Source organism: Phallusia mammillata, chromosome 1 (genome assembly GCF_965637545.1).
Source record: "Phallusia mammillata chromosome 1, kaPhaMamm4.hap1.1, whole genome shotgun sequence".
In the NCBI taxonomy this organism is placed as follows: Eukaryota; Metazoa; Chordata; class Ascidiacea; order Phlebobranchia; family Ascidiidae; genus Phallusia; species Phallusia mammillata.
In genome coordinates, this window is record NC_137252.1 from 19,691,045 (window position 1) to 19,712,335 (window position 21,291).

General features: G+C 36.1%; 3 protein-coding genes across 4 annotated transcripts; 1 reads left to right on the forward strand and 2 right to left on the reverse strand.

The window, feature by feature from the left end:
* Nucleotides 1–1,393: 1,393 nt before the first annotated feature.
* On the reverse strand, nt 1,394–13,917 carry LOC145227136 (sodium- and chloride-dependent glycine transporter 2-like). Of its 2 annotated transcripts, XM_080092340.1 has the most exons (13): nt 13,747–13,917; nt 13,349–13,497; nt 12,910–13,041; nt 12,484–12,645; nt 12,087–12,240; nt 11,752–11,932; nt 9,589–9,726; nt 7,771–8,121; nt 7,353–7,493; nt 6,205–6,307; nt 5,987–6,093; nt 3,534–3,722; nt 1,394–2,318 (listed from the first exon to the last, which is right to left on the reverse strand). In XM_080092340.1, exons 2-13 carry the CDS (start codon nt 13,491–13,493, stop codon nt 2,157–2,159), a joined length of 1,965 nt encoding a protein of 654 aa, XP_079948466.1. In that variant the 5' UTR covers nt 13,494–13,497; nt 13,747–13,917; the 3' UTR covers nt 1,394–2,156. The 2 variants fall into 2 exon arrangements, with proteins under 2 accessions (XP_079948466.1, XP_079948467.1); XM_080092341.1 differs by lacking the exon at nt 13,747–13,917 and having other exon boundaries at nt 13,349–13,612.
* Nucleotides 13,918–16,580: 2,663 nt separating this feature from the next.
* On the reverse strand, nt 16,581–18,579 carry LOC145231612 (sperm-associated microtubule inner protein 10-like). The gene is given in 3 exon segments (XM_080096350.1): nt 16,581–17,013; nt 17,476–17,596; nt 17,971–18,579. Coding segments are annotated over 3 exon segments (360 nt in total). The 5' UTR covers nt 17,997–18,579; the 3' UTR covers nt 16,581–16,800.
* A 591-nt stretch (nt 18,580–19,170) lies between these two features.
* LOC145215234 (uncharacterized) lies at nt 19,171–21,268 on the forward strand. Its single transcript, XM_080083917.1, has 6 exons — nt 19,171–19,305; nt 19,951–20,032; nt 20,246–20,387; nt 20,723–20,882; nt 21,013–21,152; nt 21,208–21,268. Exons 1-6 carry the CDS (start codon nt 19,241–19,243, stop codon nt 21,258–21,260), a joined length of 642 nt encoding a protein of 213 aa, XP_079940043.1. The 5' UTR covers nt 19,171–19,240; the 3' UTR covers nt 21,261–21,268.
* The last annotated feature ends 23 nt before the right edge of the window (nt 21,269–21,291 follow it).

A 21,291-nucleotide genomic window follows, 5' to 3' on the forward strand; every position in this document is an offset into this window, starting at 1 on the left:
AAGTTCGGGTTTTAAACACAATTTTTTCTAGAAAGCTGTAACAGTTGTGTTACAGACACTTTAAATTAAAAAGCAATTTGCTACAAGTGTACACATAACAAATTGTTTTTCATTTAACTTTGTTTCGCAAAATCATTGACCTGTAGTAACCTCTCAGGGTGCACACTCCAAACGACTGTTTGACCTATTGACACCGTTTTCAATAGCACGCCGTCCTTACTGTTCAACAACACCGTTTAACCTAATTTATACATGCCTTGAGTGTTTGATTCCTAAATTTATTGCAAAAAAAAACCGCTACGTTATGACGAAAGAAAGTTCTGAACTGTGTTAGTAATACCTACTAGTTGACCTTAAGTAACCCGTGGTCATGCGGCGGCCGACCTGACAACGAGCATTCAAAAAAACATTTATCGTGCAAAAATGTCAAGTTTATTTTGGTTAACAAGTTTTGCTTGACATATACGAAACCGAAGCACGCTTATTAGGTTTAAATCACGTCATAGGTGTGAAACCTTTGCCAATGCTGAAAATGTGAGTGATAACTTAATAAAACGAAATAGCATTGCTGTGCAAAACAGCTGATTTCTGATCACCAAAACGACGTCTCGTAAAACGTTTGTCTGACGTCAAGCTGAGCCCTCCTGCTATCGTAAACCAGTGAGTTACTCTCTTGGGACTTCTGCCTACCGTGTCTTTCTTGACCAAACGAGCGTTAGACACATTTACGTTTCGGGGGCCTGTGGGTGAACCGCTGGGTAATTCGGGGTCAAACTTCTGGAGAATCAAGTTTGGATTAATAACTAACATATGTCCAAATTTAAATAAATTTGAAGCACTCTTTCTTTACCAAACGAGCGTTACAAACCAGCGTTAAAAATTTTACGTTTCGGGGGCCTGTGGGTGAACCCCTGGGTCATTCAGGGTCAAACTTCAGGAGGATCAAATTTAGATTAATAACTAACATCTGTCCAAATTTGAAGCACTCTTTCTTGACCAAATGCGTTTAACAAACCAGCGTTACACAGAAAAAAGAAATACGGACAAAAACAATATGTGTCCCCTTCAGGGAAGGGGACCCATAATTAACAAACAAATCACTAAACCCACTACAAACAACTTATAAAAATTCAGCACATTTGGTTTTGTATTTTTGAACTAAAGGAATGGTAAACCTAAAAAAACGAATATTTTAAAGGTAAGGGGTACAAAATCCAATTATAAGTTTCAAAATCATGTAAAATACTTTAAAATGCACCAATAAGCCATTTACGAAACTCTTGGGTCATGTACTTTGTATGTTAGTAACCTACTAACATGTGTGTACATTTAAATCATTTGAAGCACCCTTTCAAAGCCATACCAGCATTAGACAGGGAAAGCGAACCCATAATTAATAAGGAAAATCATACAAGTCTTTATTGCGTGGTTATCTATATGGTTGCGATTACATTTACAATGTACAAGTTTTCAAGAAAGAAAAATATGCAAGAAAGCATACACACTGGCTAGCATAAACTGTTGTCGCACATTTGTGTAAAACAACAATAGTGAAAATCAAACTGAGCAGTGTGTAAAACAAAAATAAAAAAGGTAAAAATCTGTTTGATCGTGCGAGTTTAGCACCTACGATATGGCAAAACACAAAGACATCACATAAATTGAACAAAAAATGACACAACTGGCATTTTAACACAAAAATTATCACAGATAGTTGAAAGTTGATTAGTTTGTGCATGACAATTGACCCGATTTGTGAATGTCTTAATTCATAAAAATATTTATTTGTAAACTGTTAAAGGAGAATTAAAAAATTAAAAACAGGCAAGCATTATAGTAGCATGACAATAAGTTATTGAAAAGGCCATTTAAATATTTCAAAAATAAACACTGCCATTGACCAAATAAAAATGAAATCCCACACAAAATCATGAACAACAAAGTTTAGAAACTGATGTCTGTACAAACTTGGCAGTGAACGTTGCAAGATTTTAAAAAAACATAACAATTCTTTTGTGATGTCAAAAATCCGTAGAATGTCACACAATCAACTTTTTCAGTCTTAGCTATAACATTAAAATGATTGTATAAAATAAAAGCAGCAAAAAAAGGTGTACATGCATAAAAGAAATGAACTTTACAACACAAGCACAATATCACACACTTGTAACAATGTCCTCGTCAATTAGAACTTCAATTCCCCTTTCACGATGTCCAGTGTAGTCACTCATAAATATTTCTCCATTTGTATGAGACACATCACCAGTTCCATTTCCAGAAAGCCGTGATAAATGAGGAGTGAATGCATTCCTCAGTTTCTAAAAGTATATTTATTATCAGTTTTTCATGCTTGGCAAGGAACAAACACTATGACAGTGGTTCTTAACCTTTTTATCACGGCCGAACTCCTACGATAGCCTTTGGTCGAACCCCAAAGTTACATCCTATAGGTTTTTAACCCATTTTGTTTGGTGGGTCATAATTAGTTTTTGTTCAAACGTAGTGGCAACAGTTACTGTTTGTCATTTTGTTGAATTCTGACATAATAGTACAACAACATACTTGTTTCATGATTGCTTTAATTTCGGCAATTTTTAGTTTTTACTAAAATGAAGCATTGTATTATTAGCATCTGTACACAAACATGAAAAAGATGAAGTAATAAGTTTCAGCTGCCAACAAAATTTCGTTGTGTTTCTGCTTACAAACAATGCTCTTCGTTATGTCAAAAAAAGAAAATAAAACCTTAGTGCAGGGGTGCACAACCATTTTGCTAGGACGGCCGCATCGCAGATTTTTATTTCACCAACGGCCGCCATTTGCATGCTTATTTTTGCTTTACAATACTTGGTTTATATCATGTATTTACCATCTAATAGCGCCCCAAAAGCCGAGATTAATTTCTAGCTCGGTGCACAGATTGAACTGCACAGCGAGGAGATCAGTCTTAAGTGTTTATGATGTCATAATCTATATTGTGATGCTTGTGGTACCTGTTTGTTCGCATTGTTGGCACACAGTAGGCGTACAAAAAGTCTGACACATATGGTTATTAAGCTGGTAATACTCTTTTTAGTACGTTTTGACGAAAACGAGTATTTGTATTGTACTTCAAAAAGACCTTCGTCGAACCCCTGATTCGGCGCTGCCGAACCCCTGGTGTTCGATCGAACCCCGGTTAAGAACCACTGCACTATGACAACACTAAGCTACATTCCAAATTGATGCACAGAAGTGACAAAATTAAGAACCTTTAAGCAGAAACAATACTGCCAAGGTACTGGTGTAGTGCAGGTGTGTACAGCACTGATGATGACAACAGAGTGTCGAAACGTCTGAATGATGTATTCTACATACACCAGTAACTTGGCAGCAATGTTAATGCTTAAATTACTTTTCAAGTCCGTGTATAGTGTTCCTAAGCACCTTTTACCTTATAGTAAGAATAAAGTTTCAAGTGTAGAGATGAACAGTAATTTTATGTTCTTTGGAAGGTTATAAACTTGTTAACATAGAATAACATATCCACTCACCTCAGCACAGGATCCACTTGATTGAAATATTCTAATGACAGCAATCAGCACGAGCACAAGAAATACAAATCCTACCAAAACTGCACCACTAATAGTAGACCACTGACTTTGCAGATTTGGTGGTAGTATTGGGGACAAACTAATGACTCCATTTTGCAATATTCCAACGATGGAGTAAATTAGCACTGCCTATCAAAATTTCAATGCACAGATTAAAAATTGAATCTAATATGCCAGTATTATTGTTAATATACCCAGAGTGTATTGAGTAGGATGGAAAACAAACACTTAATCCAGGGGTGGGGAACCTAATTAGTACCGCGGGCCGCATGAATTGAACAACATTTTTGGGCGGGCCAAATATTTCTTTTTCAAATTCTATGTAAAAATGCCGTAAGTGCACAAGTGGTTTTATGTTTCATCGCTCCAGATTTGATTTTTTCTTTGCTGTTACATGTTTGCAACTAGCAAGGCATACAGGTTTATCACTTATTTCGACTAAAAAATAGGAGTTTGTCCATTCTTTCTGGAACACCCTAGCTCCATTACACCGACCTGTCTTTTACTCCAAAGATATATTTTAAATAACACTATAAGGATCCACGCTGATAGCTCTTAAATCAATTAAAACTAGAAAAGTGGCTTTCTGATATACTTCCATACAAAATTTTATCTACATATATGATTGTTTTGCAAGCAAAAATGAATGGGTCCCCACACGTGTGTTTGTGCGGATTTACGGTAAACCCATGTTGCGGTTATTTTTAGATTCTTAAGGACAAATTTTTCACAAAGCATTAACTTAACTTTAAATGTTCAGGAGGATCAAATTCGGAACAATAACTAACATCTGTGCAAATTTGAATAAATTTAAAGCACTCTTTCTTGACCAAACGCAATTAACAAACCAGTGTTAGATAGAAACGAATATTTTGGGGGTTTAAGGGGTGAAAATGGGTAAATCTTTTTTTAAGGTACAAAATTCTTTGAAATACCTTATATTGCACCAAAAACCACAGCATATAACTCCTAAATGAAGTACTTTAGCAAGTATAGCTGTTTTAAAATTGTTACATTTTGGGGGGCTGTGGGTGAACCGAGGGATCAAACAGGGTCAAAATTCACATTCACCATCTTTACACCAATATCTATAATGTGTGTAAATTTGAAAAAGTTTGAACCATTCTTTCTTGACCAAAACGTGGGAACAAATCCGCGTTAGAAAGAAAAAAAAATATAGACAAAAACAATATGTGTCCCCTTCAGGGAAGGGGACCCATAATAAATTTGAAGCACTCTTTCTTGACCAAACGCGTCTCACAAACCAGCGTTAGACAGAAAAAAGAAAAAAATACGGACAAAAACAATATGTGTCCCCTTCAGGGAAGGGGACCCATAAAAACAGCTGATTTCTAATCACCCAAACGACTGTCTCGTAAAACGTCTGTCCGGACGTCAAGCTGAGCACTCCCGCCTTAATCGTAAACCAGTGAATTCCTCCCTTGGGACTTATATTTGACTGATAGCGTACACGTATTATGGGTTGTAAAGGTAACTGGCAAAATTTTAAATACTAAACGAATACCCTGCTTAAAAAAATTGTTAAAATTTTTAAATATTTCTGCACCATAGGGCTTGTATTTCTGGCCTAAAACTAAAACCGAATATTTTGGGGTTTAAAGGGTGAAAAATGGGTGAATCCGAAAAAAAGATATAAAATTCTTTAAAAAACCTTACATTGCACCAAACAAAAAAGCATGAAACTCCAAGATGCTGTACTTTAGTCAGTACAGCCTTTTTAAAAAAATTACGTTTTGGGGGCCTGTGGGTGAACCGCTGGGTCAATCGGGGCCAAACTTCAGGAGGATCAAATTTGGATTATTAACCAACATCTCTGTAAATTTGAATCAATTTAAAGCACTCTTTCTTGACCAAACACGTGTCAAAAACCAGCGTTAGACAGTAAAAAAGGAAAAAAATACGGACAAAAACAATATGTCTCCCCTTTAGGGAAGGGGACCCATAACTAACACCATAATTTCAATTTAAAACTAACACCATGGCAATGATTTGTTACTACAGAATACGATCAAGTGACTGTTACGTCACAAATATAGCAAGTGGTTGAAAGTGAGGCAATTTTATAAGTTCGCGTCATAATGCGGAATGGGGAGATTACCAGTAATTTTCAAACATTTTATTGTATTTTTATCCTATGTTGCATACTGTACTTTGACACACTTGTGACAGGGGGGGGGGGCACATTAAAAAGGCAAGCGGGCCGCAGGTTCCCCACCCCTGACTTAATCGAACAAACATTTATTTCTTAAACAGCAGTACCCAAAAAAAGTTTTTTTGTGTAAAAAGGCAAACCACATGTGTTTTAAACATTACAATGGTATTAACTTATTAAAATCCACTTGTTTAAAATTGTATGAGTGTAATCAACATACCAGGACAATGATTGGCGAAATTCCACCCCACATAACAGACCAAAAATGACTTTTTAAGCAGGAGTTTCCTGTCATTGCTTTAGTGTTTGTTCCAAGTAGCGAGAAACCTGAAGCAGTGGCCATATGTGGATTACATTTTTATTTGCCATTAAAACTGACAATCTATTTAAAGATTTAGGAAAATGTTGTTAATATTTTTCATGTAATAAACTACAAACCAAATGAGTAGGACAACATAAGAAGTTCTGCGATGATGAGAAGAACTGAACAAAACAAGAGTGAAAAAGTATCAAAGAACTCAATGATTTGTAATCCAATACCCTGCAAAGACAAAATGGCTACAGATAACAAGGTGCCCAAACTTTTTTTCAAAAATGTAATGCTAGACATGTGTCCAGTCAGACACACAAAAAAAAGGAAGTTGCGTAGTGAAAAAATATGATTTAACATCAACAAATTGTGAAATTGGGGCACTGTTTTTAAACATTATACATTTTAAGTGACGTTGATGGTGTGTGTTAAGCCAATTATATTTTTAATTTTGGGAATATTTTTTTCTTCTTCAAAAATTTACTGGTCCAAAACAATCAAAAATTGCCAGGTGTCAATCAGAAAATTAGGTTTTTACAAGTTTAAATGACATTGTGAAAAATTCCTTGCAAACCATGTGACAACAGGTTTGGATGCACCTGCTGTAAATATTGTTGCACATGTTGCATTACAGATCTACAATCAACACTATATGAATAATTCTAGCGCAGGGGTGGGCAACTTCTCCAGTCGGCGGGCCTGATATGGGAAAATGAACTGCTTGGCGGGCCGGATTCCTGAATCGATACATTAATCGCGTATTTATCCACCTTTATTTATTGTTCAGTGATTTAAAACGGATTTTTGACCACCTAAACCAAATACAATCAAGAACGTCACAATTACAAAACAGTCCAAACAATGTAACTGATATATAACATGAAATTATTCACCAATCACCACTTTAAATTTAATGCATTCACCACAGACTTAGATACCGCTGAAACACTAACTAGGCTACACGTGTGGAAACAAAGGAAACCGTGAAAGCAGGCTACTCACAAGGTTGGCAGTTATGTCGTAACAATGGACGTATGGTGGGAAAGTTTTTTGCTAATGGGGAGCGTTACTGTCCGTTACAACTATAATTTGACGTAGTAAGCAAGTAGTGGGGGATTGCGGCAAACTGTAGCAGCGGGCCACATTATCATGTAAGATCGAAAACTGTCTGCGGACCGCTCAAAATCCCGTAGCGGGTCGGAAAGGTATTTTTTCTTGCAAATCTTAAGCAAATTTACCACAAGATCTGCACAAATATTTCATTCTAGTAACTTACAGCGAGGACACATGGTACTCCATAGTAGGCTGCAAATGAAGTTAACAGGAGAAGTATAACTGCAATGTTGCGAAGTAACAAGCTTCTGAACGTTGTCACAGAATCAGACAAACAAGAGAGGATGCATTCAAATGCTGGAAGCTAAACAGGTTACTTGTTAAAATAAAAAAAATATTTTACTTGGTATGGTGATAACCTGGGCAGAAGCCAAATGTAATCCTGTATTTTCATGACAGTCCTGTTATTCAGGTTTCTTCAGTAAAGTTTTTGATATTTTTGCAAACTCACATTTATCACAAATCCTATTTTACCAGGCGGATTATTGATGATTGTAAATAGAAAGGTGTCAACATATTAGCAGAAACCACTAATAAGCCAAACAGTTGTTATTTTCTCTCCTATTGGTCTGATAACTTACAATGGAGGAAATTGATGACAGAAACATTGTCGCAAAGAAAACAATTCCCCATGGCAGAGTGCTTCCCCACATGTGAGAAAGTGCTTCAGTGTAGGCCACGAGTGGGGCAATTGGCCCAATTGATTCACGCATTGCTAAATGTGGCTCCACATCTGACACCAATGAAAGGTGACCAACCACAGCAAACATGGACACAGCTGATAATATTGATAAAACCGGAATTAGTGGGATAATAACTGCTGCATCAACATGGTATTTGTTGTAGAAACGGTTGTATGATGACCAAGTCAGCAATCCACCCCAAGATAACAAACTTGTGAGAATAACTTGGCTGAGGGCATCCTTCCATACCTTCAAGTTAAAGGCCACTTTAAAACTTTATCACATAAACCATATACATTATTAACTAGAAGGTAGTCTTAGCACATTTTGTCGTTGCACAAACACTATGACCTATTTTAAAACACTTTAGTAGTTTCTGCAGGCAGAAACTCATGGGTCCCCACACATGCAAAGTTGAAAATAATGCATTTCAAAAGATAACCATGAGAAAGTCGGGTGTTGTACAGTAAAACACAGTGATCAGCACTGGGCTTAAATAATAATACTATGTAGAGTACAAACTATGCAATAAGATTCACCCCAGATATATATTGTTTGAAGTATGTCCTATTTAACATTCTTTCTTAAAGAAAAGAAGGAGTAAATAGTGGCATAATTGAGGAAAACAAAAAAAGACACATATGAATAGCAAAATATAGAAGCTGTCTAATTTTCAGTTAGTTAAATTGTGGTGCTGCAGGGCGAAACACAACAATTTAAACTTAACATAGTATGTTCAATAAACTTTGCGAATTTCATTTAATTCCGATGCTAAAATTAAAAAATACTTTTAATTTAATCTCATGCTTTGACCTTGATATTGTTGTTCAAGGTCAGTTTTTAAACACAATTTTCCAAAACTGAAAATGTGCTTGAACTTAATAAAACGACATAGCATAGCTGCACAAAAACAGCTGATTTCTAATCGTAAACAAGTGAATTACTCCCTTGAGAGTTGAGACTTCTATATGACTGACAGTGTGCACATATTATGGGTTGTAAAAGTAACTATTTGGCCTCTTAAGGCAAAATTTTAAAGACTGAACGAATAACCTACTACAAACAATTGGGTAAAATGAGTGAATCCAATAAAAAGTTACAAGATTCTTTAGAACAGCTTACATTGCACCAGCCAACAAACCATGAAACTCTCAGATTATGTACTTTAGTCAGTACAGCCATTTTGATTTTTTTTTCGTTTTGGGGGCCTGTGGGTGAACCGCTGGGTCGTTTGGGGTCAAACTTCAGGAGGATCAAATTTGGATTAATAACTAACATTTATCCAAATTTGAATAAATTTAAAGCACTCTTTCTTGACCAAACGCATTTAACAAATGAGCATTAGACAGAAACAAATATTTGGGGGTATAAGGGGTGAATCGAAAAAAAAGACACAAAATTCTTTGAAATACCTTATATTGCACCAAACAACAAGGCATATCAATCAGGGATGCTGTACTTTATTAAGTACAGCCGTTTAAAAAAATCATTTGGGGGGCCTGTGGGTGAACCCTTGGGTCATTAAAGGTCAAACTTCAGGAGGATCAAATTTAGATTAATAACTAACATAAAATACGTACAAAAACAATATGTGTCCCCTTCAGGGAAGGACACCCATAATGAACACAACTGTATGCAGAGTTCTTTGAAAGCATTTGTCCAAAATGTACAACTATTGTAATGCTGCATAATCAATCTTCATTAAGTTTCTCTTACCTTTGGTGCAACAAAGGCAGCAAGGTTGTCAGGTACAAAGAGGTACAGTAGTCCCTTTACAGATCCAGTGAGAGTTACTGATCTCACAAGCAAAACAATTATCACTGCAAATGGAATGGTACTTAGGAGATATGCAACCTGTGTAAGGTCAACATACAAAACCATTTAATATGAGATAATGTACTTTGATAACAATGTAACATAGAATGTAAAACAAACAAACAGCAACTTGCACAGGAATACAAAAATATTTTTTTCAAACATTTAGTAAATATTCTTTAAATGCAGCTAATACTTGCCTGTTTTGAAAATTAAAGCTAATTGATACAAATTATTTCAAATATTAGGCAGTCGGTGGGGTAAATTTAGAGCTGCAGGGTAAAACACAACAATCAGCACCCATAATAACAAATTCTACAAGCTATCCAAATTTTATTTATTCCAGACAATGTTTTTAAAAAATCACCCATTTAGGAGGCTAGCCAGGTAAGTGTTGGGACTACACAGTAAAACACAACCATTGACACATTTAAATGGCAAATTCTACAAGCTATCCAAATTTCATTCAATTTAGGTATTGTCTAAAAATTCATCCATTTTAGGGAACTAGTGGGGTAAATGTTGGGGCTATCAAGTCAAGCAAAACAATGGCACATCTGCATGTCTGTATCTGTCATCTGTAAAATATCATCCAAATCCATCAAACATTTCATGGCAAAAGTGGTTGGCCACGTTCAGAAAAACAAAACAAAAACCAATCATATAAATTCAAAATAATAACCCAACCAACACTCTATTCATAATTTGCCCTATTTGCCATCTGCTTAAAAATTTTAACCAAACAGATACTTTTAACAGAAACCCTCACAACTTTGACAACCTTAACCTAAAATTTAAAACTAGAAGAGTGGCTTAGCACATTTTGTTGTTGCATTTGCACTATAACCTATTTTAAAACATTAATATATTTCCTATGCTTATTTTGTATTGGGTCCCATATTAGCAATAGCGTTTTATAACCTTAGTCGTTTCTGCAGGCAGAAACTCATGGGTCCCCACACATGCAAGGTTGAAAATAATGCATTTCAAGAGATAACCATGAGAAAGTCGGGTGTTGTAAGGTAAAACACAGTGATCGGCACTGGTCTCAAATAATAATACTATGTAGAGTACAAAAAAGTTCATTTATTTTAGGGGGCTAGTTGAGTAAATGTTGGGGCTACAAGGTAAAACACATCAATCGAAACCTACAAATAGCATAGTCCACAAGCTACCTAAATTTTAGCCAATCCCGACACTGTTTAATAAACTCACCCATTTTAGGGGGCTAGTGGGGTAACTAATGGGGTACGACACACAAACTAAAAAAATATGAAACCTCAATGATTCAATCAATAGTACTGCAAAATTTCAACCCAATCTGCCAATGTTTAAAATTTCGACCACTAGAGGTGTTTTGAGCAACAACCGTTAATGTTTCTGACGTCATAGGGCTGTTAACAAGCCCCTAACTGCCATGGCACAAAAACGCCCACCAAGCAACCCATAAACATGAGTAACATACAACTGGTTGCCCTTGTCACACTATTGCGCCACAGAATTGTTTCGTTTGTGGTGCCCAGTAACATACAAATACGTCTTACACTTTGGGGGCTTGTGGGGGTAAATGTTGGGGCTACAGGGTTGAACACAACAATCGACACCTATAAATGGCATACTCTACAAGCTATCCAAATTTCAGCCAATTCTGACACTGTTTACAAACTCACCCATTTTAGGGGGCTAGCAGGATAAATACTAGGGTTATCTGGACAAACAAAGTGGGATGCACATCTACATAACTATATCTACCATCTGTGTAAATTTCACCCAAATCCATCAAACATAAAAAAAACGAGTCGGACAAACTTTGGGAAGAAATAAAAAAACACAATTTGAGTAAAATCAATACAGAAAGAAAAAAAATACGGACAAAAACAATATGTGTCCCCTTCAGGGAAGGGGGCCCATAATAATTGTATGTGTATTTATAACCTGGCTTGTTCAAAAAAACAGTGTATACTATTATATTAACTAGCCCTCATTCCTAATAAATATTATCGAGCAAAGTCTCAAACAGTTTTCACAAAATTATGAAAAGCTTTTGTTTTTAAAATCTTTTACCTTGCCAGTAAATCGGACATGCTTTGCAAGTGAAATTGTAGCCACAATAAATCGTAGCGCAATGGAACAGGCTAGTATGAAGACTGGGAGAACAATAATATCAGTTGTTTCTGTTCCAAAAAATGTTTCTGCAAGATTTGAAAATCTTTGACACACATCATCTCTCTTGACAAGATTTTTTCTACATTTGGAAACAACATGATAATTGGTCAAGACATGAACACAAATTGATGTCAATAAAATCCAGTTTAAGTTTGACACACAACTTTTGGATTTCCTAATGCTAGTTTATGGTAGTTAAGTAACAATTCTGCAACAAATCAAAAACCACTTACGTCCAGTATTCTATGCTCGGCGATGTTTGGGAGCCATTAGAAGTGTAGTTACATAATTCAACCTGCTCAAACGATTCATTATGTGAAATTCCATAAATTTTAAGACTGTCATTAAATGTGATATCAGATGAATCAGACTCATAACACTTTGCACCTAAAAAAATATAACAACACAGTTCCAGTAAATGACACAAAGTAAGGTATATATATAATCCCAGAGCTCAGTGCTGTGGTTAAACTACTGCTGGCTTTGACTCCAATTATTGGAAATTTTAAAATAACATTTAATTTTCACTACATTGTTACTACATCTTTAGTAAATAAAGTCTATGGTGATCCCATGCCTTTTGCGTTAGTAAATAAAGTCTAGTACAAACATCTTTAGTACAAACCTTACCCAAATAGGTTTGACACAATGGGGTGTTCCATGAATTCCCACATGTTGTCCATGGCAACGGGTTACCAAATGATGAAACAAGGTAAAGTAGAATGTAGTAGGATGCAACACCAAAATAGATGACAACTCCACATGATAACACAAGCATGCAAACTCCAATACCTGTCAGAAGTACTAGCCTAATTACAAGACCATTTAAACTTTCCTGTATTATTCAACGACTTCCTGTATTGATTAGTTTTGCACAGTTCAAGATATTACCATGAAAAAAATATTTTTATTTAATCTAACTTCTATAGGTGTGTTTGTTATGTAGTGACTACAGTAAAATAATCAAAGTGCAAATAAAACCTATTATATACGTAAAAAGTTTCCGTGTAATGTCAGTGTCATTTATGAAGTTTCCAAAACTTTTATTTAACAAACCTTGCATTGCAGGGATTATTTTAAAAGCTTGTAATGGAGCAAGATTGCTGTATTGGCCCCATGCCATCTCAAGGAAAATCAAGGGAATGCCAACAAGTGTGTAGAGAAGTAAAAAGATGTAAACAAATGGGGCTGCATAAAACATTTATTCATATATTTAATCACAGTATGCCAGGCTTGTTGAAGAGGACATGATACCAAATCATATTTATGGCATGTTTATTATAAATTTATAAATATTCATAACAACTGAAATTGTACTCAAAGTTAAAAATTAGAAGACAAAAACCTAATACAATTCTAACAAATTTAAGTTCATTACAATACACCAGGCCATCAAAAGTCACCATTTTTTTTAAATTCAGGCATTTTACCTATTTGAGAGTTAAGTCCCTACTAATATAAATATTGATTAAAAATTTACAATGGTTTAACGTACCTCCGCCATTCTCATACGCTAAATAAGGAAATCTCCAGAAGGTACACAATCCCAACACGTAACTGAACAAACTTAGTTGGTATTCAAGTTTGTTTGGCCAAGTAGATCTTTCCCTTTCATTACTGTCACCATACGATGAAGACATTTTTCTTCATAAAGATGATGTTTTCAATTTGTTTCAAACTAATCACCACCAATGTTTTGGCTTTAATCACAAACTTTACTTCAAATTTAAACTTCTAAATACTTTCAACATAAAACAAAATTTCAAAACTAGACTAAAAACTTATAAACCTACAATAGTTCGTAATACACTACACAATATAGCTGTTATAGATAGTGCAATGTCTAAAAAACGATGTGAATTATTTTGTTAAAATAAAGGGCCAACGCGGTACCTGCTGAGTTTTCTTATTTTCCTTGTGTCGTGGTAGTTTGCTGCTGAAAACTCGTTTGCCTGTTTCAATTGCAAACAAATCACTGCGAAACACAGTAAATTTCAATAAACTGTAATCAGTGTAATCCTTATCGAACGGACAAAAAACAACTTCCGTAACTTGTGTTCGAAGAACGGATCAGCGGTAAAGACAAGGTACAAATAAAAGTATTTAGTCATAGATAACTTACTAATAAATAACACAGTTTACTCGGCAAAAACGTTACAATTTTGTGTCTGTTGGTTGACATTTTGTTAAAATAAAGACCAAAAAATAAAAAAAGTTTATTGTTATATTGATCTTTCAAGAGCTTAAATCAATAAACCCAAATACCAAACACCTAACTTACGAAAAGAGCAGTCCTACCCATAATTATTTTGTTGGTGCAAAGCTGAAAAGTCACAGTGTAAAACAGTTCCGTATTACTATTTACCACGCTTAAAGTGTGCTTTAAGCACACGCCAACAAACTTACCAACTATACGTGTTTGGATAAAGTGCTACTCAAGCACCTTGGTGGAAACTGTTCGATCGGAACGTCCCAGATCGCTGTGCTTAAATACTATGCTATAAATATGCGCCCTCGTAGAAACTACTTTTGTATTTATTTAGCTTTGGTCTAATAGGGTTACCTTGCCAATAGGCAGGGTTGCCATACCGTCCTTATTTCTAAGATTTGTCCTTATTTGGATAGGCTATGTCTTAGAAAAGTTCATTGTCCTTATTTCTCAGAAATGTCCTTATTTTTGACTGTAGTCCTTATATTTTGTCTTATTTTCAACAATTACTATAGTCAAATATCTGCTACAAGTAGAAGTGAAGCTAGACCCGGCCTGTTGTAAGATGCACTTAGTATTTTCTACGAACAACGAGTTGCTGGAACAGATTGTTTCTGGCCAAAATATTGCAAATATTATGTCATGGCTCGTATAAATCGTATAAAATAAAGATATAAAAGAAAACCGAATCGTATAAAATAAAGATATAACTCGTATAAAAGATTTGTTCAAAAACGTTTGTTTCGTTTCGCATAAAAAAATATTTTTTCGGTTGTCCTTGTTTTTGGTTTCAAATCGATGGCAACCCTGCCAATAGGGCCAACCCGCGGCACGCGAGCCGCATACGGCTCTTCGCCTGGTTTTATGCGGCTTTTAAGTTGTTGTCGAAATTTGGGGCCATTGTGTATATTTGGGTTAGTATGTGTCTATCTGGTATAAAAATCGTTAAATTTAAAGTAAAACTTTAACAATTGTTCTTTTGAACAAACTTATTATCGGTATGGCCACAAACCTTGCCTTAAAAATGCCAGTTTATGTGGCAAATGGCTTGATTATGATGGCATATATTGTGAACAATGAATTGCTCATTGTTGCGTACAATGCGAATGAGACACAAAGCAACAGCAATATTTGCAACAAATGTGTTCCAAAGTAAATAATGCTTCAATCCGTTGTTTTTCGGGTTATGACGAAAGTTATATTTTATCGGCAGTTTGTCTTGGGTTTGAATTGAGCGATTGTTGGTGGTGAATGCCTTAATGACGTCGCAATGAATTTAGTTTCGCCACTTTGCACTTGGGGCACATGCGCGTTAGGTGTTTGGGGCGCGTGCGCGTTAGATGAAAATACCGCAAGTTTTTTCAGCAGGGAAAATCTTTGAAATAAACATTTTTTGTCAAGTTAGCCTTCAAATTGGTAGTGAAAAAATATTTTAGCAATTCACCAGAAATGAATCTCATCGCACGTTATTTATAGAATGAGAAAAAAGGGGGATTTTAATTCATATGTTTTTGTTTGATGGATTCGTTGAAATGAGGGTTTGTGTGAGAGACAGTGTTTGTAGTTTGTACTGACCATGTATTGTTGAAAATGACTGGCCCGTGGTCTGTACAAGTCAAATTGTGTCATTATTATGTTGGTGTGCGACATTTAGAATAGATCTGGCTAAGCACAGGTCTCTGTGTGTGAGGAAGGGACGAGCCATTTAACAAATGTGCTTATGTGTATAATGTGGCTCTATGTGGTAACACAATAAAAAATATGGCTCTTAGGCTTTGACCGGTTGGCCACCCCTGCAATAGGGTTACCAGGCGTCCGGAATTCCCCGGAAATGTTCGGAATTTTGACGTAAAATCTATTTCCGGAAATAATTTTCAAAAACACTCCTAATGTGCGGAATTTTAGTGCGCGCCTTGTAGACTAACCTACAGTAGCCTAGTTCTTACAAATCTTTTCTTGAGGGAATCAAAGGTTTACGTTTTAACTGTTGTCTGTGCTGTTTTGAACGATGTAGGCTACCGGTACTTACATTTATGCGAAACAACTTACCGGCTTGAATTAAAGGCTATAATTTGGTGATTTTTTGCGTCCTGTAAGCAAACAAAACGCTGTTAGAAGGACCTGATCTTGTAAAACTTTATGTTTTGTAACTTATTATGAAACAAAACTGGGCTTTTTATCTTGGTGACAGCAATGATAATTTGTCAAAAATAGGACTAGCCTATCTGGAAATGCAAATATGCAACATGCGATATGACGCATGTTTGGTGTCGCCTAGCCCTAGGAGATTCATTGAAACCGTTCGAAATTTTGCTCACGCAGATATAGTGACCCTACCTTACCACCCTACTTTTCACAGCCAGGGATTTTACTCTCTGGATACCTTAAGAACTTGGTGTCCCATTTATAGTTGTACTACCGGTATCCTAGATTTCAGGCAAAAACTTATACAAATCCAATGTAAGCATCCACGTGAATAACGCCCCGACGTAGTGGGTAAAGTTTTAACACCCTGTAGTGTAGGACCTATGTTTTTTATTACCGAAAGTGAAATTTGGACTACAAAGCGATTTCGCATGGCGATACCTTAATCATTTTCAACAAGTCAAAAAAATCGTTGAGAAAAAAAAATCCGTTACACTTATAATTGTCATGAATTCAATTTGATTAAAATCTTGAACGATGACGTATTTTATACACAATAGACGTTTTTTATGTGGCGGTATTTTTGTGTGTGCTTATTCCTCCCAGGGGTCCCGCCTGTACATTAATTCACTCTGATATCGCGACATATGAGATGGAAATGGTGGACGTAGGAGGGTTTTCCGGTCAGGTGAAAGCGTTTTGGTCTCAACGAAGCCTCGTTTTTCTCCATGTGTCAAACGCTCCCGCTTCTCGAGAAATAAGCTTTCGTCATGCGGACCAGGTTATATTCCAGACAGTTTTGCATTCTGAAGAGAAATAAATAAAACGTCTGTCTAAGTATGTTTCGAAATAATTTCTTTGTGCCTTTGACCAACCGGAAAATCACTGGTAAGGAATGCAGTTTTCAAGAAAAATGACAGCTAGCCTACACTATAAGAAAATGGGAAGCTATAAACGGTACTCAGACCAAGCTACGACACATCATTTCATACGCGAGAAGATAACGATCCTTATAAAAAGTTACAGCAACTTTTTAAGCCATTACTAAGGCTTGTGAAAAAAACGCTTTATATGCTGTTTTGCGCCAGTACGACAACCTTGAAGAAGGTGACATGAGGAAAGTAAACATTGTAGGACCACAGTCTTTTTTTAATGTATGTGCGCTTTCAGACTAGGGTATGTAAAGACTATGGTATAGGACCAAACTTGGGTCGGGGTGTTATTGCGGCCAGCTTATGAGCGACATCTAAATACAAACAGAGTCTTACCTGAATTAATCTGTTCCTATTTACCATGTCAGTTTTCCACTCTGGCACGTAACACTTCGGAATAACAGGATGTAGTCGTGAGAAGTTGGGGATGTGTTGAACAATCGTTTTGTTTTGAGCGCTGCAAGGTAATTTAACATTACTTTTTAAAATTAAATAATAACAGTAGATTACGTTTAATTTTACTTACGACTCAATGTCTCCGGTTGGTTGTGCCATTATTTTTAGAGAAACTGTTTACGTGCCCAGCAGTAATTGAAAACACAATTAGACTTGCAATGCAAAACGTTTGTGATGTGTTGCGTTTATTATGTCATAGCTGCACTTGTTAACGAAGATTTTGACAAAAAATGAGACTTGTTGGATAGCAACGTAGGGTAATCATGTTTTTGACAAATAAGGTAAGTTAGATTTAAATTCCAAGACTGATAAAAATTGATAGGTTTGATAGCCTTTTACAAAATTATAAAATGTCTGGCTCAGGCAAGTACTTACATTTCAGTTTGTGCTGCTCTTTCCATTTTGAGTTGACCAATATTGTTTTGAACTGTTAAACCTAACTACATTGACCTTTGTATAAAATTGTTGAAGTCGTTTTAAACTTTGCATGCCCTACCAACCTTATGCTAGTGGTAATAACAGTTATGACGCAATGTCAATGGTTACCAGATTGTTGCTCAAAATCCAATCCCGAATGACCCTTATAATCTCCTTGCTGATCAAATAACAAAGTTACAGTTCCAGACAAGCCCAGTAACTATGAAACTTCAGGAAGTTACAAAGGCAAAACACGCCTATTTTCAATCACTATGTGATTGAGAGTTTGTAAACCTAGCTTGTCAAGGCTTTGCAATAAATTGTTGCAAATCTAGTACAGTAAAGCAGCCGCACTATTCTCTACTTGTCAGGTCTGTTTTGGGGTATTAGAAACGTCGAGCATAGATAATCTTTGTGTCGTTACACCATCGTCCTCTTTGTAGTCAGCTGGCGAAAATTGATTATGATATGCATTTCCTAATTCACAATAATGTCTCCATGTTTAACCTTGCAAATAACTCTGTTTAAACGTCCTTTATTCATCGGCTATCAGAGGCAAATGTAGGGGGTGCACACCTCTTGACCCCTTAGCTCTTGGAGAACGTGGTCATGTGATCAAAACAATTGACTAGCTTGTTCTCGAATGACGTTACATTGAAAAGAGGGCGGTCGTGACAAAAGGCTTAAGAGGCATGACAATGAGGCGGGCAAAATGTGAAAAGAAATAGAGTTGTACAATGTTTATTTTTGTCCGAACAAAAAAACTTGAATATACTGCGTGTCAAAAGTATTTCTTGTGTGTACAGGATGTGAGTGTTGTGTACCGTGGGATTATTTATTGGTTTCAAATCAATGAACACATGTAGTGGATTGCGTGATTGCTTTTCACAAATTTCGTTAGACCCAACATAATATTATAGCATAAAAGTGCTGTGGTTTTAAATTTTGAAACACCCTACATCCTTCACGTTGTCCCCGCGTTATTAAAATGAATGTGATGGAATATCGTTTGCAGTAGCCTACATCTTGCTGGAAGGCATGTCAAATCAGAGATGTACTTTTTTAAGTAATGTTAGTACGTTTCAGCGTTTGTCTAGAAAATTTAGTTCTTCTTTACTTAATGTATATATGTAAACGTTTTCTCTTTCTTCAGCTTTATTTCAGGTTTAATTGAAACTTTAGGCAAAGAGTGTCATCATCAAAAGCAGTAAAGAATCCTGGTATTGCCATGAATTCAATGTCAGACGTCGTGGCGTTAAAGCGAGTTGACATGGAAACAATCGAAAGGGAAAAGTGAGCAAGCATACCCAGCAAACATTAATTTCAAGTTAAAAGATAAGCATCGTTGGACACGATATTTGCTAGACTTTCATTCCATGTTACAATAAAAAAAAGGAAATGATTCCAGCGGCGGATTTTTACTTTCACCGGAACCTTTTGTGTTCCGGACCAATAGTAGACTTAATTTGAAACAAAATTGTAACCGGGCCTACTTTGGTATTTTGTGTGTGGAATTTTGGCATAAAATCTAAATCCAAAACTAATTTTAGCATCTGTTCTAGATAACAGACTACAATAGTTTACAAAGTGCCCCAAATTTACATATTGTTTCATTTCTTCGTTATTTTGCTAAACATAAATGTTTAAAGCGGTTTACGGGTTTTTTTTCAGTTACAGCAAATCTAAAAAGCTTTATTTTGGTAGGCTACTTATATATTATAAGAAAACAAATCTGCGACCTTACCACTATGATAGTAATTTTACTGCGCACATATATGCTGTTTAGGTTGGTAGAATGTAACAACCTTTTACCCTAAACTGTAGCTGATAATTTAAAAAAATGTAGTGCTTAATGATGTTCTTTTTTACTCGGGAGGTCACACTAAAAACGCCATGATCAGTCTGCATTTTGACTTTTTCTTTATTGTTGTGTCGCAGACGCGCAAGAGTTCCTATCACACCGCGACTTGTGACGTGGAACGTGAACAATGAAAGGCCGAACGTTTATTTTCCGAATATTGTAAGTAAAAATATAACTTTCACCTGTTAATTGACATATTTTTTACAAAACAGGTAAAGAAAAAAAAAACTCCGATACTTGCCATGCAAATTTATATCGACCATCATACAAAGAATGTACGTGTTTAACGCAAAAAAATCACTTGTCGATTACGGCTAAAATAGGTTTCGAAACAACCTTCCTTTCCCAATGTAAAACAGAAAAAAATTCCAGAACCGTAGCTACATAGCAGACATGACATACATCCCTGGTAACTTCATCAATCGGCGTTGTCATAATAACAGCATCAATCGCGAAGCTTCGTGGACTCCTTATACCTCAACAAAACATCATCCAGTCCAAGAGGTCGGCGAAGGTGAGCTAAAAGTAAAACTATAATTGTTTTTTCGACAAACCACATAACAGGCTATACTCAATTTGTAGCAGTGGGGTCTTGTTGTAGTTTCGAGAGATTGTCTGGATATCCAGCATGACAACGTTTCATTGCAGGCAGTGGTGGGATTCAGCCGGTTCTATCGAACCGGTTAGCATTGCTGGTTACTGTCAAAGGACTTTTTTTTAACAGAACCGGCTGAAAAAAATTGAATCCCACCGCTAATTGCAGGGTCAATAAACTGACAAAAAACTCAAATAACCAAAGCTTCTATACCCGATTAATCATTTACAGCAGTGCACAACATTTTTAAACAGAGGAAACGGTCGAGCAGGAGGACGAACATCGACTTCCGTCCTTGACAGATCCTATTCAACACCCCTCACTAAGAATCACAAAGCCACTTGGTTTGTTGAAAATGGAATACAAGCATCCGTTGTCTATGTACGAAGACGCGCTCAATAATATGTATTCAAGGTAGAAATTGTGGTTTAATGCCTCGTTTCTTCCTTTTGTGCGTACAAGCATTAGCAGTCTCATTGACAATTTTGTCAAACTATAATTTTATCAACTGTGTTTCAACAAGATTAAATAATAAAAAATGCAGATACGCCCAACACCGTTATACAATTGGGGATTATAGCACGGGAGTGCGCGACCCAACTTTACCACGGCAGTATCACAATACTACACCGTATGGGATTTATTGGTATCAAGAGAGACCCGGAATAGCAGGAAAGGAATGGGGTAGGTCACGTGACACTTAGCATCGATTGTTACGTGATAGGTGTTATTGTTTCAGTAACAAACCGATGGAGGATGTGGAGCGGTGGCAGCCCTTCGAGCCCTGAATGATGCTTTACTAAGAAAGCAGTATAACTTCACA

Excerpts from the sequence above, each read along its gene's own strand:
- LOC145227136 (XM_080092340.1), bottom strand. The coding sequence starts at position 13,493 with ATGTCTTCATCGTATGGTGACAGTAATGAAAGGGAAAGATCTACTTGG. Across the intron at positions 11,933-12,086 it reads CCGAGCATAGAATACTGGAC|AAAAAATCTTGTCAAGAGAG; the intron begins GTAAGTGGTTTT and ends TTCCAAATGTAG. Across the intron at positions 6,308-7,352 it reads GAGTACCATGTGTCCTCGCT|GGTATTGGATTACAAATCAT; the intron begins GTAAGTTACTAG and ends TTGTCTTTGCAG.
- LOC145215234 (XM_080083917.1), top strand. The coding sequence starts at position 19,241 with ATGAATTCAATGTCAGACGTCGTGGCGTTAAAGCGAGTTGACATGGAA. Across the intron at positions 20,388-20,722 it reads AGTCCAAGAGGTCGGCGAAG|AGGAAACGGTCGAGCAGGAG; the intron begins GTGAGCTAAAAG and ends ATTTTTAAACAG. Across the intron at positions 21,153-21,207 it reads AATAGCAGGAAAGGAATGGG|TAACAAACCGATGGAGGATG; the intron begins GTAGGTCACGTG and ends TTATTGTTTCAG.